This window comes from Cygnus atratus, chromosome 1 (assembly GCF_013377495.2).
Source record: "Cygnus atratus isolate AKBS03 ecotype Queensland, Australia chromosome 1, CAtr_DNAZoo_HiC_assembly, whole genome shotgun sequence".
Taxonomy (NCBI): domain Eukaryota; kingdom Metazoa; phylum Chordata; class Aves; order Anseriformes; family Anatidae; genus Cygnus; species Cygnus atratus.
In genome coordinates, this window is record NC_066362.1 from 181,318,092 (window position 1) to 181,335,301 (window position 17,210).

General features: G+C 44.3%; 1 protein-coding gene across 1 annotated transcript; it reads right to left on the minus strand.

Annotated features, from left to right (window-relative positions):
• Positions 1-1,021: 1,021 nt before the first annotated feature.
• SLC25A15 (solute carrier family 25 member 15) lies at positions 1,022-15,692 on the minus strand. The gene is made up of 9 exons (XM_035542470.2): positions 15,568-15,692; positions 14,778-14,890; positions 13,258-13,344; positions 12,827-12,956; positions 9,078-9,336; positions 5,781-5,918; positions 5,296-5,465; positions 4,126-4,284; positions 1,022-3,206 (listed from the first exon to the last, which is right to left on the minus strand). Exons 4-9 carry the CDS (start codon positions 12,879-12,881, stop codon positions 3,082-3,084), a joined length of 906 nt encoding a protein of 301 aa, XP_035398363.1. The 5' UTR covers positions 12,882-12,956; positions 13,258-13,344; positions 14,778-14,890; positions 15,568-15,692; the 3' UTR covers positions 1,022-3,081.
• Between the last annotated feature and the right edge of the window lie 1,518 nt (positions 15,693-17,210).

Consider the following 17,210-nt stretch of genomic DNA (forward strand, 5'->3'; position numbering starts at 1 on the left):
AGTCTTCTTTCAGAGGCTGTAAGAACCCTACTAAAGCAGGCATTGCACATTAAGCTTAGGAACACGGTCTTGGAACTGCCTCTCGAGGCTCACGGGTGGCAGTGAAGTTAAGGCAACCCCGGCAGTGCTGCTACTGGCTAGAGGAAAAGGAAGAGATGTCCCTTTGTTATAGGAGTGAGACCGAAGCTGAGTCGCTAGAGGGCGACTGAGAAGAGTGCTGGTAAGGCCTTTGTCTAGACCGAGCGTACTTGGAGCTGGAATATGATGCCACTTTATTGCCGCTAGCGGTGTCTGCTGACCAAGTTCCTTTTAGCTTAGCTCTGGCAACTGGGTAGCGCTGCCCTGGGCTGCCCTTTCTGAGCGGCTGCGGGGCAGTTAAGGTTCCCCTTCTTCCTGCTGTGAAGCAAGCTACTCAGGTTATGTGGCAAGAGTAAAGGCTGTAACAGCAAAAAGAGCAGGGTGTTTTACTTAACTGCGTACTTCAGCTGGGGGAGAGGGGAGAAATAAGCAAAATAGCTGTACAAGAGTTGTTGCATTGTGTGTCAGAAGTCCAACACCCCCTTTTCAACCACTGCTAACAGTACTGCTGCAGCAAATTCAGCAACTAACCTCTGGCCTCAGGGTATTGGGTGCTCATCCTTCACCCCTGGACCTGAGGTCACCCGTGCCTGTTCTCAGCGTTCTTCTGGCAGGAACCTTACTCTTACAGCACAGCACATTAATCAACAGTCTAGGGCCTTGAGGTAAACCCTAATATTAGAACTGACTTTCATACTAACAAAGCAACAGACCAAGGGCTGAACTAGGGCTCTTCTGTAATAGAGTACTTGTATGTTAAAATATGCCAAGTCTACAGTTGCTTCACAGCACCTTGCTGTAGCTCTCACTGCAAGTAGGAGGGACTTATAGAATCAGTAAGGGTTCCTGAAACCCCTTTTTCTTCAGAGGGGTGGTGACACCAATTCCACCCTCTGCTCTGCAGTTAGGTAAGTTTGGTGTTATTGCACGAACAACAGTCAGGTAGTCAGCTGAATCAAACTTTATTCCAGTGAATTTCTGTACCAACATTACAAAGTTCTTAGGTGAACAATTGATATGTGTGTACAGCTTAGGTAACTGTACCTATAAAAATTACTGCTTAGTTTGACTCTGAAAGGTAAACTCTCAAAACGCATGCCTGCTTCTGCCACCAGCTTCTTGCTGTAGGTGGGTCTAAAAAATCCTGCTTCTCTTGAAGCCTTAACTTCAGTATTAAAAATTGCAACTGAGCTTTAAAAAATGAAAGCAAAGACCAAAGAAATCTAAGAAATAGATTTCAGTATTCCCATGCTATGACTTCTGTTCTTAACTTCTCATAACTATTGTAACCACACAGAAATGCAGTATATCTCTTGGGTAGATCCCTTTAGGAAGGGGAAGGCTGAGGACTTTTGAAGTCCTACTCTGCTACCTGAATTATTTAAACATTTGGCATAAACTCCTTTTTAAAGAACGGGTTATTCACAGTGCTACTGTCCTTAGTGTACCAGGCAGTCAAGGTAAGTCAGCACAACAGGCACCGAAGACTCTCTGGCTGTGCGCTGCTTTTACCTGCCTCTTTCACATGTGCATGAGGAGTCTGTGCTGCACATGAAGACTCACAAAGCAAGAAGGGTTTAGGGAACTGCAGCAAACACCTTTTTCTTTCCTTGAAACAGGCTATAGCCATGAAGTGGAGTAGCCAGTTTAAGGTTACTCTGGCTCCCCTCCAAGAGGCAGTAGCTACTGAGACGTTTTCATCCACCTAAAGCTTTTCCCTCTGCCTGGGGTTATGAAACAAGCTGTAACATACCAAACTGAGCTGTTTCAGCTGTGACGTGTCACAGCAACTGTAACTTAAGTTGCTAATTTTTGTGTAGCTCTGATGTTGGTGGGTTAAAGAGCTCTGCTAACCCTGAGGGTAGCTTGTCTGTGCCCTCCCCAAGGGCAGATATGCTACACCACATAGACAGCATCCCTCTGTACAATTCCAGGTCTTATTTATGAATGTTCTTTTGAGACTTGCTTTTTCTTCTCCCAGGACTGGGACTAGGCTGCTGCTTACAAGGCAGAGCATGCTTATATGAAAGTTATACTTCAAGAATGCAGGGAGCAGCTAGAAAAATAGGTGTTACGATATCATTTTTGGCTTATACTAACTGGCCTTATGCCGCATGTTGAATCAAGTAACACGAAGAAGCAGGCATGCCCTCCAGGCCTGACGGTAATATGAACAGTCCATTCACATGAGCAGTTTCCACTCAGCTGAAGAGACCCAGCACGTGGCACATGTGGCAGGACTCCAGCCCAAGTCAGTTCTACACCCCAGAGACTGTGGTGTCAGTTGTCTTCAAGAACTCAGCTGTAGCTTTCTGTTCTTCTTCAGCTTCCTGTCCTTCAAGCACAGACTCAGCCCCACAAAGGTGACCTGACCAGGAGCCTGCAAGTTACAGCTTTATACTTGGAAGCAGCAGCTATTTCCAGCAGTTCCTCTTACATTAAGTGTTTAACGTACTCCAGCACTTCTTGGAAGGATTTAGAGAACAATTGTTACAAATGAACTCCTTAAAACCAGTTACTTTGTTTCTTTATCTCAAATAGGGGCATATCTCAGCTCTAGGTCAAGCAGGTGAACACTTCCTACTTCTCTAGGCCCAGTCACAAGGCCAGAGTATGCAGTCAGACACCAACTGCACTGCTCCTGGACAGTCACAGGGCAAAAGGGAGCTAGAAAAGGAGCCTGAACAAGTCACAGCCCTTTCTGCATGTACCATTAAAACCAACATGTTAAGGTGTCTTTTTAGCACCATTACAGGCAGGAAAAGACATTTCTGACATGCAACAAACCCAGTGCAGAATCTGCAAGCTGGAGATGATCCTGCTGGTCCAATTCAAGAAGCATGTACACATCTCTATAAAAATCACTTGAATTTAGAAGATTACAAATCCTAAACTGGAAATGAGTTCTTAAAATTAGGTCACTGATCTGGCACTGCTCAGACCACGATGTGATCTAGAGGTTTTTGATCATTTAAAAGGTTGTTCTCCGTTTGCTAGAAGGTGTCAGTAGGAATCTACTTGTTTCATCATAAGTTTCCGGCTGTACTCATAGGCCAGGAACAGCGCCCCGTTGGCCAGGAATGCACGGATCATAGTTGGCTTCAGTCCAGAATACAAGGCAAGCACACCTGGAAATTAAATCAGACCTGGTTAGCAATTTATTAAAATGCCCATCAGCACCGAACGCTCTTCTTTCATCTTTGAAGGCTATTGATGAGGCAGTGCTGCTGCTGAGAGGGGCAGATGCACGCACACAGCTGAACCCTCTGCTGGAGCAGCTAACCCGAGTGCTACTGGATATAGATAGAGGAGTATCTAGAGTTGCAGGCTGAGTTTAGTCTTTTAAGCTTCTAATAAGCACCTGAAGTTATCTCAGGCATGACAGGGTCTTCAGAAGGCTACCTTGCTCACCAGAGGATACAGCTCACAGCAGCTGTACTACAACTGGCAGAACGAAGGGACAGAAGGGACAGAACTCCAGAATAGTTGTGTCCAAGTCAAACTCCTTCTCCGACAATTAGCTTCCCCCATAACAGGGCCAGGAGTTGTACCTGCTGCCATTTGTGTTCTTACACCATCTCCTGAAGTGCCTGGTACAGGCCTTTTCCAGAGGAGATGCTTAGGTAGAAGCTCCAAGTTGCCAGTCTAGGTAAGACTCATTTACTAATTTACCTCTAGAAGCTGGTATATGGCTGACAGCAATGAGTCAAAGAGAAATTCTCTACCAAACTTTACTGGTTCCTTCAATGTTCGTGTATAGGTTTGGTCACAGGTAATGGAATTCATTCGTTTGTCTGCTTTTAATGCTTACTAAGCTTTTGTTAGCCTTAAGTGATGTCTCCTGAACCAAAAGATACGGCACAATGCAGCATGTCTCAGTTTCTGGATTCCAAGACTTCCAAACTACAAGTGTCATCACTATTTCTATTGTCTGTCAGTCTCTAACACACCATCAATGGACAAGATTTCTTAAGCAGTTCTTGGTACCAGAGGAAATGGGTTTGGACCTGGAGCCCATCAGATTCACTTGCTATCCTGCATCCTCACCTTCAGTTCTCACAACAGTTACAAATGTTCCCATAAAGCCCGTCTGCTTCCCAGCCATGGAGAGAACCTGAATTCTAGATTTAACACAGTCCACGGGATACACAGCGATCCACAGACAGCTGCCTCCAAAACCTCCACTTAGCAGCAAGGGAATGGGACCTAAGATTAAGAAACAGGATTTTAGGCACACCACAAACCATTCACCAACATAAATATCATGTTATTCCTGCAGAAGTCAAAGAGAAGGCAGAGGGACTTGCTTATGACAAAAGAGTAATTTCTGCTTCCCCACAAACTTTAAGTTAATTTTAAGCCACTGCTAAGTTGCAGGTCTAGCCAAAAGCTCAAAGGTTATAAGGAGTGCCCTGTAGTTTATTGGCCATACTAAGAAAGCACAACTCAGAGCTATATTTTGACTGCGTTAACTAAATTAACTCTACCCCTTTCACACTTATAACCACTTCCCAGTGCTAATTATGAAACAGTTTAGAGTAATGTTACAGTGATGCTGATCAATGCTACAGTGATCAGGGTGATTTTTTTTGTTACAGTGAAATTTGCGATCGTTCATTTTTCATGATGTGTTTTTCATTTTGTGTTTCAGTTCAGATTTTTATAGATGTTTTGCAAGAACAAGAGTTTAGAATACACGCAGCTGACATACTAACTCCCAGCAAGACAAAGTAGCATTGTTCAGTCTTTCAGAAGGAGACAAGCGATCTTTGTTCTGGCATCTCCTCCTTTTTAAAAGGTCTAATTTTCAGCCTCAGTGTTCTCTTATCATTATAATGACATCTAACGGTCAGCATGCATTCGTACACCGTTCAAGGTGATAAAGACTCAAATATCGCTCCAAACAGCTGCTGAAATAGTTCAGAGATGTTACTGCAACGTCAGATATTTAATGAGTTTTGTAATGCTACTGCTAGCTCACTGTATTTGTTTTCTGTTTACAATATATCCTGCTCCATTAGAAAGTGATGACCTCTAATTAATTACTGTGTATATACAAAGTGCAGATCTTTGTATTCTGTACGCCCAGTTCCTTTTGTTTTAAATGTGTTTTACATCTGCTGCACATCATCAGCATAGCTTCAAGGGAATGTGCCCCCCTCCCTCATGTACACCATTACAGTCCGCTAGAATCCACCTGGAAGAAGGGCACCGTACCTAATTCATCTTTTGATCTCCCAGAGGCAAAGAACGTCCGGCTCAGTTCATACCCTCCAAAGAAGAAGAAATATCCTGGGACTTCCCGCAGCAAAGTGCTTGACAGGCCACGGTAAAATCCAAGGGGACCATCCTTTTGGATAACACTCTTCACTACTGACCAAACTGTGCTGGTAGAGAGGTTGATCCAGTTAGTGATGCTCAACAGCGAAGGTTACAGAACAACGAGCTACTGGGCTACAATTCAGAGTTAGACCAGTGTGTAGAGAGCAGGACTCAAGCGAAAATCTGAACAAGATCCTGCCTGAGCCTGTCTGTCACTGGCATCCACTTTTATTAGTGCCTGAGGGCTCTCCAGGCATGTGCCCCATCACGGCTCTTCTCTGGCTAACAACAAGTGTGGCACTGCTGAGCCAGCACAGAATTAAAAAATAATAGAAACACATGCAAGGGATTCAGAGGTAAGGGACAGGAACTATACTTACTTGTGCCCCTGCACTATCTTTCCTGACAGCTGCATTTCATGCATGGCCTGCAGCCGGCACTTCACCAGCTCTGTGGGGCAGAGGACCAGGGTGGCGAAGGCGGAGGCGAAGGAGCCTGCAGCGGCGTTCTGCAGATCACTGCAAGAGAGAAACTGCAGAGGGTATTTGGGCACTGGCCTTCGGCGCAGCAGGGCCGCTGCACCAGCGATCAGCTTCTTGAACCTGTACCACAAGAATTATCAAACCAAAGGACAGTCCTAGGGGAAAGGCTCTCAAGAGGAAGGGCAGCTCCTTGAACCAGGGAGATGAAGGACATAGCTCATCCCATTTCACGTTCAACTCATACGCATCCTTTTGACACCCAAAAATATACGTACTGCAACCTTTACCCTTTTTTTTTTTTTTTTTGCTGTGTTACCGATTGCAGCAGAACAAACACAAACAAACCTTCCCCTTCGTAGCTTTATAAAAGCTTCCATACACTTTTGTTTTGGGGGACCAATTACTACTGCAAAGAGCAATAATTGCCTGATGTAGTTCACACTCTTCTCAAGCGCACCTTAGGAGTAATAACAAAGGTTTTCAGTGGGAGGTGGTAGGAGTCTGAGACTAAGGCACACTGGACCACTGTAATTCACCACTATTAGACGTGTGCCATGAATGCAGCCACGTGAACTGGAGATAGTGCAGACACAGATGACACCCCTGAACAAGACAGCAGTGTGATCTGCGTTAACCCTCAGCATTACAAACTGGGGCTTTCTGTGGTGACCTTACACATATTGCAAACACACACCTACAGCAGAGATTAAACCTACAACTTTTCACCTCGCAGCAGCACCATGAAACTTAAGTGGTGACACGAAACAAGCCTTGTGTCATGTTCGGATACTGCAGTGAAAGAACTGTCAAGCTGGAAGAAATCAATAGCCGTCTGTAGAGCAGCAACTGAGTAAATACGAAATGGCAACACCGATTACACAATCTTCCTGCAGCACACACAGCTTGGTGTAACCGGGATCTGAGATGCACTAAAACTCAAGACAGAGTAAGGCAGAGTTAAAAATACAGTATATGGCTGAGACCTGCAGTCGTTAAGTGATGAGCAAGGTAATAAGGTTACACACTGAGGAATTGGGGTAACAAAGTATGGGAAAGGTGCCTTCCAGCTATGTGCTGGAGGGTACACAGAATCTTTTCTCCTTCAAGGAGAAAAAAAACCAGATGCTATCAGACTTAGAGAGTTCTGACAGACGTAGAGACCTAGAACTAGACTTCACCATAATACAAATCTCTTCTACTTTTGCCTGTCTTGATATTTAATTGTACATCCAACAGTTTAACTAGGCCTGCCGTTTAGGCTTTGGTCTTTAATGTATCAAACCTCATTGCACAAGTGATGAGCCTTGAATCCTGTTCAAGTTCCCTCTCAACTCAAGTGAGTAATTCAGTATTTTTCTGGGTGGGAAAGTTTTGACCACGCAGCATGGGAGCAAGAATCGTCCACTCTTAGCACTGCTGCTTCATCTATAAAGGCATTTATCCTGTTTTTCAAAGAAAGTAATCTGCTTAAGATGGCCAGTCACGTACTGAAGAAGTCAAATTGAGGTGAACAAGGATAATAGTCCGCTCAGTTTAGACTTTGGCATGGGATGAGATCAGTTTGGTTGGGCTAAATGGGCATTAAAAGAAAAGGAATTTAGCACTTCCCTGTCCTTTGGGTGGTCTCAGGTTAGACTTTGGCATGGAATGAAATCAGTTTGATTGGATTAAATGGACATCAAAAGAAGTGGAATTTAGCACTTTTCTTCCTATTTGTTTTCTTTTTGACTTGCGCACCAGTGGCATTTATTCCTTCAACTGGAAAAACTGTTGTTTTGCAACTGTCCTTGGAACTGTTTTGTAAGGCTTCACACGCTGACCCTAAACACAAGGAGACAGACCTATTTCCAAGCCAAATTCATTTGAACACATTACTGGAAATGTAACCAAAAGCAAAACCAGGCTAATGTAGCAATTGCTTAGATAATGATAATGAAAATGGTGAGGTTCACCTCAGTTTGCGGCTTCACACCTTTCTGCTTTGGGGTCATACAGCACAACGGTTTTTAAAACAGCAGAGGCAATGAAGGTAGTGATAGTTCTTGCCACATCTGGAGGATAGCCACCTCATTTTTCTCCCTTCTCTACAGCATACTACAAGTGTTTTTTGGCTCTTCCAAAATGAGAACGGGCGGTGATGTCTTAGACAGACCACACGTACTCAGGTCATGACTGCAAGCCATGTCAACTCAATTCTCTTATAGATGTGCCTCATAAGGTGCCCCCAAAACAGTCCAGATGAAGACAGCAGCACCAAGGGAAACATCTTTCAAACAAACTTAAATCCTTTAGTGTTTTGTCCTAAAACAGCCCCAGGCAGAGTTGCGATCGTACTATTTGTTCTCCAGTCAACAACACACTACACAGCCACCCGGGATGTGACAAACGCCAGCACCTGGCCAAGGTAACAAGGGGTGTATGTCAGAATGTCAGAGACACCTGCAATTGCCACAATTTCAAGTTACACTTTAATTCTGTACGTACTCTGAAGATGTGGAACAGCACACTGAAATATGTTACTTGAAGGTTTTCTGCACTACTTCCACCCTAATGCTGTCTCTCCATTAGGGCGTCTCAAGAGAAGATCCTAGGAGCTCTCCAAGTCTGTGGGCTACTTCCCACAGGGCCCACAAGGGATGGTTAAGAAAAGCAGCTGTCCGTATGCCCACCTCCTACATCTCAGTGGGTAGGAAGAGATAATGGGCCTGTAACCTAAGTTAGGGATTTTCTGCTTCCTTAAGAAACCAATTGCCAGTGCTGTGGACAACACGCTGTGCTGAAGGGATCCTCCGGTCTAAAGATCATTATGTTTGAGCCTTTGAAACTCAAAGAAAACAAACAATACAAAAAGCAGCCTCCTTTCCTCTTAGTACACATCCCTGTAAGAGGGACCATTCCCTACCCTACAAAGGCAGGACAACCTAGGCAACTCAGTCCCTCTGGTAAAGTGCTGCAGGTCTTCAGCATTTCAATTAAGTTGTGACCATTTAAACCAGCCAACTGCAGTGACAACTAGCTGGCCACATCCTAGCACGAAGATCCATATTCCAAAACATACCACACTGCATATTGGTGGAGAGGGGCCTGGGACACCGACTGCACCTGGGGAGTATTTACTAGTAGCAGTTGCATGATTCCCCCCCCCCCCCCCAACCCCCATTTGTTTTAAACACAAAAGAGATTTTGGTTACTAACCTGAGCTTTGTTTTCCTGTCTACTCCAACAATTTTTCTCACAATTTGTTGGCAGAACCCGTAGCACATGAACAGGACGGAGTTCTCTGCGATGTTGGCTACCAGTGCTGGCGAGGTCCCCTTGTAGAAGCCTCGAAACCCCACTTGTTTGTAGGTTTTCACAAAGCAGTCGACAATCCCTTTGTACATGTCAGGGAACGTCTGCATCTTCACCTTCGCTGTGTCGAAGGGCTGGCCAGTCACCACACATGCTGTTCCACCTGTGCAGGCAGTGGGAGTTAAGAGGATGACTGAAAGTTATCACAACTGAAGGGTCTATACACAAACATTAATATTAGGAAAGCCATGCGGAAAGCAAAGACGAATCAATTCTCTGCAGGAAAAGAGAACTGCGCTAAATTCAGCACAATAGCATCTATTGTCAGTGGTGACTTCGGTTGCCCAAAGGAAAAAAAATCGTGTGTAAAAGCAGTAAGAGCTAGATTTTCATTAAGCATTTCTTCACCTTAATAAAAGTGAGAACTCAAATTAATCAGTTCACTTATGAGTACTCAATTAGAGGTATTCCTTGGCAATCACGTCATTTGTGATGAGTTAAATCATGTTTTCACTTGCTCGTTAATGCAGTGGTGATACCCTTCAGTTCTACGATCCAGCAATAACAGAACTGAATGATTTGTAATCAGGTGAGAGACACGTCCAGGACAAGAGGAACACCGCTGAGAGAGTGCTAAAACTGATAACACATTATAAATTGATAACCACAGATACAAATCCTTCACTTCAATAGTCTGAATGACTCTTATTTACACTTATCCCCACATACTGGAACAGCATAGGAGAAGTTTAAAAGGGCAAGAGGACAGAATTTCGTAACCCGTTATCTTTTCCAAACGGAATTGCAAGGTCAATACCCTAAAAACCTGTGAGATACTTCTATTGGTGTTGTCAATAACCTCTTTGCCCACAGTGTAATACTCTTCCATGAAATCTAACTCAATTCAGTGGTTTGCAGAAAGAGTTAGATACACTATTTCTGTAAGAAATATCAGCGTACACTGACAGCAATCTGTTGGGAACTAATACCTAAGAAGAAGCATACGACAGGTGAGTGTTGTATAGTTTTGTTTTTAAAAAAAGAACTATCCTAAAACTGATCTTTCAACAACACACTGTAGGCATGCAAATGCCTTGAAGAGGACAAGATAACAGGATACTGTTTTTTCATTTATGTAACAGAAATAACTATCTGTAAATCCAGATAATGTAAAAAAAAAAAAAAAAAGAAATACAAAGAAATGTATGTATCCAATTAAGATTAGTTAACTTTCTTCTAAGATGAAGAGTTAAGCAATGCTTGTTTAACCACAGTGATTCTTATTTGATTTTACTTGTAGCAAACGCATTTGTTGTTACTGGGCAAAGAGATACTTCAGGTCTTCAAAAAGAATTTCAGGAACCTAGCTCCCATAAAACTTGATTCTCAACAAGATGGATCATTAAAAGTTTAAAAGCAAGTCATACAAGAAGGCATGAAGAGCTACTTGCTCTGGAAGGAATAATGAGGAGAGATGTAGCTGGCTCAGGGCAGTAATGGTCACGTAAGCCTCAGATGAAAAACAGAGGAGAGCTCTGTAAAGACACAGCGAATGCTACTTCCAGGGAAGTCAGGTAGATAGGAACCTTCAGAACAAGCGTTAGGTTCCTGTGTAAAGGCAGACCTAAAATATCTCATGTAGTAAAATAATGGCTGTTTGGAAGAAGTGCAAGACAAGCAGTAATGGCCTTGGGCATCCAAAGCTCAAGAAAATTGGGAGTTGATTGAAGAGCCGTTCTAAAAAGAACAAGTGCTCTTCTTACAGCACCTCTAGAGGGGGCACAAGAAGCTTAGTAAAGTACAGCAACCAACTTTGTAAGCCTCAAGGTAAAAACCAAAAGTCCTGGTTAGTATCTCAAACATTACGGGGAAAAATTCTTCCAGACAGAAGTAGAAATTCTATAACACTAAACAAGCCAGAAACAACCCTGCTTGAAAGTTTGGACAAGCGTAGTTCTAACAGTAACGCTAGCGTGGTGGGAAAGAGTCCTGTTTAAAGAAGCGATCAGAGGTTGCTAAGATCCTAGGCAAAGGACTACGACCCACAGGCAGGTAAATGACTTATTTATTCTTGGTCAGAATTTACTTGTCCCAATATGGCATTACTTAGCGGCTCATCGAGACTGTATCTGGAGAGGAAGGTAAAACCAGGTTATGCACGTGCTGAGGAACAAGCTGTTTGCGTAGTTGTATACACTTCCTAAAGGGCACGGAGACACAAGAATAACACAGCACCAGGCACTACCAATAAACATAACCAATATGGAACAAGTATGTGTAAATACTACAGGAACAGTAAAACCACTGATTACAACAGAAGTAGCAAAGAAAACCAAAGAACAAGAACAATGGTTTGGGAACAATGAAGTCACGCTGAAAAAGGTCTGAATTTCTCCACCCTATTTGAAGTAAGGGGAACTATATCAGAAGAGAAAATGGCACAGTAAGTTTTAAGATTAGAGAGTCTCTACTGCCAAAAAAAACAGGCAAATCTGCATGCAGTTTACCTGAATGAGTATCACCAAGCAATGGATTTCTAAGCTAGTTTTCAGCTCTTGCAGTAGCCAAGAAAGGACACTAAGGCTTCAACTCAGAAAGTCAGACTTCTCCACTGCCCTGGATGCTAAGAACAGCATTCCTAAACTGATGTACTGAGAGGGAAAGTAATCACATCTCCCATTTAAGAACCAAGGAACACCAGCAAAACGGTCAGGAACTGCTCAAGCGTTAAGCTGTTACTTTGCAAAACAGAGCAGATATTAGCTACTTTTTCTTTTTTTAAAAAGACCTTTCCTCACCCTCCAAAAAATGGGGATGAACAGATTAACAGAAATAGATTTTCTTGAGGGAATGAAGAAATAACAGCAGAAACACTTCTTTCCTCGCAGGGATGCAGGGTGTTGTCTAGTCAATGGCATTGCGCCACAGCTAACAAAGCAAGCATTCATTCGGCAAAATATGCTGGAAGACCAAATGCTTTACGAAGGTGCCACACTGGATTTGTATTGCCTGCCACCCTTCGCTTTCTCACTGCACTAAGGTTAATTCCACTCTGACAAATGACCTCCGATAACTAGCCTTGAATGCACTTAACACCACGAACACTGTCATAAAAGGACTGACTGTAACAGCTATTTTAAGGGCAAGAAAAAAAAAGATCAATTTGTTTAAACCTGTTACAACAGTACATTAGATGAACCCCTCCTGCAACCTTTTCAGTACAAATGTTGGCAAATTAACTGTTCCATCCCAACGTTTAATCTCTTCTGGACATCACGTAAGCTTCTATGACAAACTATAAGTAGTACCTCCATAACTAAGCCTGCCCTCAAGACAAAAGCTTTGCTAGTGCTTCCACATAGCTTTTTCAACCCTCCTCCTTCCCCTTGAAATGAAGCTTAGAATCTCAGGAAGACCCCTTTGCCCTGGCAATTAAGAACTCATTCATCCCTTGGCCGTATAAATTACCAGTATGGCAGTATCAGTGAGACATTGCAACTACTTCCACTGGCTGAGGTCACCTGCTTCACCCCCGTATCCTTAAGATACAGGAAGTGATATTTTCCCCAGTTCTCTAAGCCATGGGAATTCGCTTTTAAACAATTCAAGGTATTAAAATTGTCCCTCGGAAGTTTAGTACAATTAAGCATTACCTGCAGCTCCTGCTGTGAGGTCAATAGCAGCCTGAAGAGCAGAGTTGATCCTCATGCTTCACACTTGTTTATTGGTTACTACAGAATGAAAAGTCTCCTGTTTCCTGGAAGATGTCAATGTATTTTCCTCCTGAGGGAAAAGAGGACAAAGCATACACAATTTACAACAATAACTGACAGGCAAAAACATCACATGTATGCTTTCACTTCCATTCAACTTGTTTCAAAGCAGCTAGTAACAGAAAATACTTGACCCCAGAACTAAACTGAGATGCAACATACCTGTGTTTTGACTAGTTCTGACACATTAGGCAAACCCTCTGAAGTATTACTGCATAGCTTCAGTTTATCTGAGCTTTCCAGTCTCTGATTTCATGTGAGAGGTCCAGGAAGACTAAAGAGTACCTCCAGGGAACACTGTTGAATATTACCTTTCTATTGATTACAGAAACAGCGTCTCCAACAGGTGTGCAAGGCTAGCTGGCAGGAATATTTCCCCCTCTGTCTCAGCTTCCCACCTATAAAACAAAATAAAGAACTGTTCTCCTCATGGTGAACACAAGCCCAGAAAATTATATTCGTCATCACACAGGATACAGGCACATTAAGTATTTCTATGTGGCTTTGAGAAGATACGAATAGAAAAAAAATGAGTACAAACACTTAGAATTGTGTCTGGCTGTCATGTTCCTAGTGCAAGTCCCTACACAGCAGCATATTATAAAGTAAAATAAGAAATATACCTCATCTTTTAGGAAGGCAGCTGGAAAGCAGAAATACAAAGGCAACGGTTTCAAATAAAACATTCAAAAGAATTCTGTTTTCAAGTTTGCAGCGAGGTAATTTCATGGGGTGAGCTGTTAAGACAAGCTTGCTCATTTGGAGTAATTTGGAGTAAGAACACTGAGCCAAAGAGCTCCCACTGTCTCAGAACCATGTTGCTGAGCTAGACACTTGGCTGGCAGTGCTGTCAAAAAAGCTGCACGGGTCTTAAAAAACCTCACACATGAATCAGTGCCTCATTGGCTCTGAAGCTTGTTTTCAAGCAGAGTAAATCAGGGAACAGTATTTTCTATTCTTATACCCACTGCAATCCTTCTTTTGAAGCCTGCTGCCTCCCAAAACATATTTTTGAGTAATATGAACTGGAAACATAACTTCCAGTAGGTCACATTGGAAGAATACTAAGAAGAGAGTCTATGAACCACATTCTTTTTACAACTTTTATGTTACAAGCACAGGCACTTGCTTACAAGCAGGCACAGGCCTGCATACAAGCAAAGCTTTAAGAAAGCCCATCTCTGAACAAGGTTATTATTCACGAGCTTCAAGAAAACAGTAGGCCAAATACTGTCAGTCAATTTCACGCCTGACCTGTTTAGGTATGTTGCATGAATCAGTAAAATAGGTTAAAAAAACAACAGTAGTCTTTTAATAAATTACACTAATGCTTGCTATTTCTGAATTGCCATTACAGGTTTGAACCGTTTCACTGCTAACAACACAGTAAGCTTGATGTTATTACAGAATCAGAAGAGGCACCTGGACCATGTTACCCCTCACTATCCTGTACACCTCACTAGCGTTCATGTAGCACTCTGCAGTTTTGCTTCTCATTTAGAAGGAACAGAAGAAAGAACAATCTTCAAGACGGCCTCTGAATGAATGGACTTCACAGAGAGCAACAATTGCCTGCCTTCAGTAACATGCATACCGCTTGCATCATACCGAGTGCTTATCAGCTTGTGCCAGCCCCCAAAGTGAGCACATGCCAAATCACCCACAGATACCCACCAAAAGCTTCTCAGCAAGAGGAAAAACAAAGATGCATATAAAAGTGTAGAAGTTTCAAGAGTCAAGCAGTTTTACTCTCCTGATCCTTAAGAGCACACTGGCACTTTCAGAAGACTTGCAACTTAGTCTAATGACAGTAGTTTTGACATGTACATACCTCCTCTCCAGGGAAGTCCTCTTTGTAACAACACTATCGGATTCAAAATTGCGTATAGGTATTGTGAGGTAACAACTGCTCTGTTACTTCTAAAGCAAATCCAAACCTCAAACCTGGAAACACAGAAGTATCAGTAAGCTTAACTGGTCCTGCAGTCTTCCACCCACAGCCCCGGATGCATTCCGCACAGATGACTTCTCCACACGCTAAGCAAATAAGACCACGAGGCAGCACCGCTCCTTTCAGTGAAGGCAGGCCGTAATTCTACTCCCTCAAGGTCATCGCAGGCCAGCACCACGTGCGACAGAGTTACACCAGGTCTGGGCCGTGACAGGCTGTGGTGTGCGCTCCTCGCCACCACAGAAACGCACTTTTCAGTAGCCAGACCGCCAGCTCCGAAGCAGGCGGAGCAGCCCTGCAGCTTTAGGCACGTAGGAATCAGGCGGCGATTGAGGTAGCCCCGTTTCCCCGCGGCTCCCGCTCGCTCTGACGAGGAAAGGCCAGGCGCGCCTGCAGCGGGGCGCACCGCCAGGTCCCGCCGGGGGATGCGAGCCCCGCGCCCGCCGCCGCTCCGCCGCCCGTCCCCTTCCGACGGAGCCGCAGCGGCCGAACCGGGCCAAGCCCGGGGCCTTCGAAGGCCGTGTAGACCCGGTGCCGACCCGGTACCCAACCGGTTCCCACCCGGGGACCCCTCCGCGGCCCGCTCCGTGCCTTCTTCTCCCTCCCAGGCCGCCACCACCGTGCTCCCCCCGCTCCGAGGCGAACCCAGCTCCCAGCGGCCGCCACTCACCGCAGCACGCCCCGGCGGCCCCCCGCTGCCCCTGGCCCTATAAAGGCGGCCGGGGGAAGGCGGCGCGGGCCCCCGCGGCCCCGGGGAAGCGGTGGGCGGGCTGCGGAGCCGGGCAGGGCCGGGTCGGGCCGGGCCGGGCTCGGGAGGCGGCGGCGGCGGCGGCCTGGGGTGCCCCTGGCGGAGGGGAGGCGGCGTGCGGCCTTCCCCACCGCCTCCCTGCGGTTCCGCCTCGTGCGCCGCTTGGGGATGGGGTTTTGGGGTCCCTTGGGAAGAGCAGGTAGCAGGAGGCGGTGTGTGTGCATCCCGCTGTGCCCAAGGGGGAGGCTGCAGCGGCCGGAGCATCGTCCCCACGCTGCTCCTTCCTGCTGCTCGCCTCCAAAAGAAACTCAGCTTCCACTGTAGTTCTTCAGGCGTTGTGTGCCTCCACAGGGTGGTCAAGCCCGTGACACTAGCGGCCTGGTGGTCCGTGTCCTCGGCCACCGGCTCTTGCATGGCGTGGAGCGTGCCTGGGTGCTTGTACGCACTGGAAGCATGGTCAGGATTCTGCTGTTTGGCTCAAATAGCACCGAATTCCTTTGTAAACTCCTTCCTCCCCCCCCCCTCAAAAAAAGAGATTGGTGGGTTCTCTATGAGCTTACAGAGCACAATAGAAAATACAAATATAGATTGTCTAAAATGTCAGTAAGATGGTGTTTTGGGTTTTGTTTGCTTGTGGTTTTTTTTTTACCTCCCCCTCACCCCTTTTTATTTTTTATTTCTTTTTTTTTTTTTTTTTTTTTTTTTTTTTTAAGAAGTGTTGAGCTAGGAATTAAGTACTCTGAAAGAATAATGGTTATTTTTCTGGGAATCACAAAACTGCTGTAATTGCTAAGACAGGCACTCATCCAGCAGCAAGAACCTGACCAGAGCATTTTTTCTTCTGCTTCCTGCTTGTTTGCAGATTTTGATGCACTTTTCAATATCATTCAAGCAATGCAGGAGAAGAGAAATTAATTTGTGGCCATTCTTTTTTCTATATTCCTGAATAACAGTTATGTCAAAAAAAAAAAAGACTATTACCTCTGTCCTAAAATACAAATTCCATTATAAATTTCACACGTGCATTAGAGGACTAAGCTGTACAGGTTTGGAGCTATCTTGTACTTCAGGAATAGAGATACAACAGTATGAAGTCTTAAATCTAAAGGTATAAAGATAACCCTGACGTCACTGATAGTGACTAAAATAAAAAGGATTTTCCTCTTCCTATTTAGGTGGATTGAATATTCAAATAATTGTGGAGATACAATGTAAAGGGTATTCCTGTTCTGAGGCCTGCTAAAAAACTCTAGCTTTATTTGCATGCAAGAGACAGTGACTCATAATATGTTATATTGGATATGGACAGACATTTGCAAGCGATTTGCTGCAGATCAACAAGTGACTTTTAAGATATCACATTTATACTCCTAGATTTTTGGGAATATGGCGTAGGATACAGTGGCTTAAGCAACCATCATGTGGTCTAATATCACTTCACTTCACTGAACCTGTACAAAACTCCATTTTTTTTCCCTTTTGGTTAAGAATTAATTGAAATGCTTCCAATCAGGCTTTTCCAAAGCAATGCCCAGTTGAAAACAGCAGGACACTACTGTATTTGC

Bases quoted from the DNA above. Each gene is read 5' to 3' on its own strand.
- SLC25A15 (XM_035542470.2), bottom strand. From the start codon at position 12,881: ATGAGGATCAACTCTGCTCTTCAGGCTGCTATTGACCTCACAGCAGGA. The intron at 9,337-12,826 runs GTAATGCTTAAT...CTGCCTGCACAG, and splicing joins CCTCACAGCAGGAGCTGCAG to GTGGAACAGCATGTGTGGTG. The intron at 5,919-9,077 runs GTTAGTAACCAA...TCTCTCTTGCAG, and splicing joins GACAGGAAAACAAAGCTCAG to TGATCTGCAGAACGCCGCTG.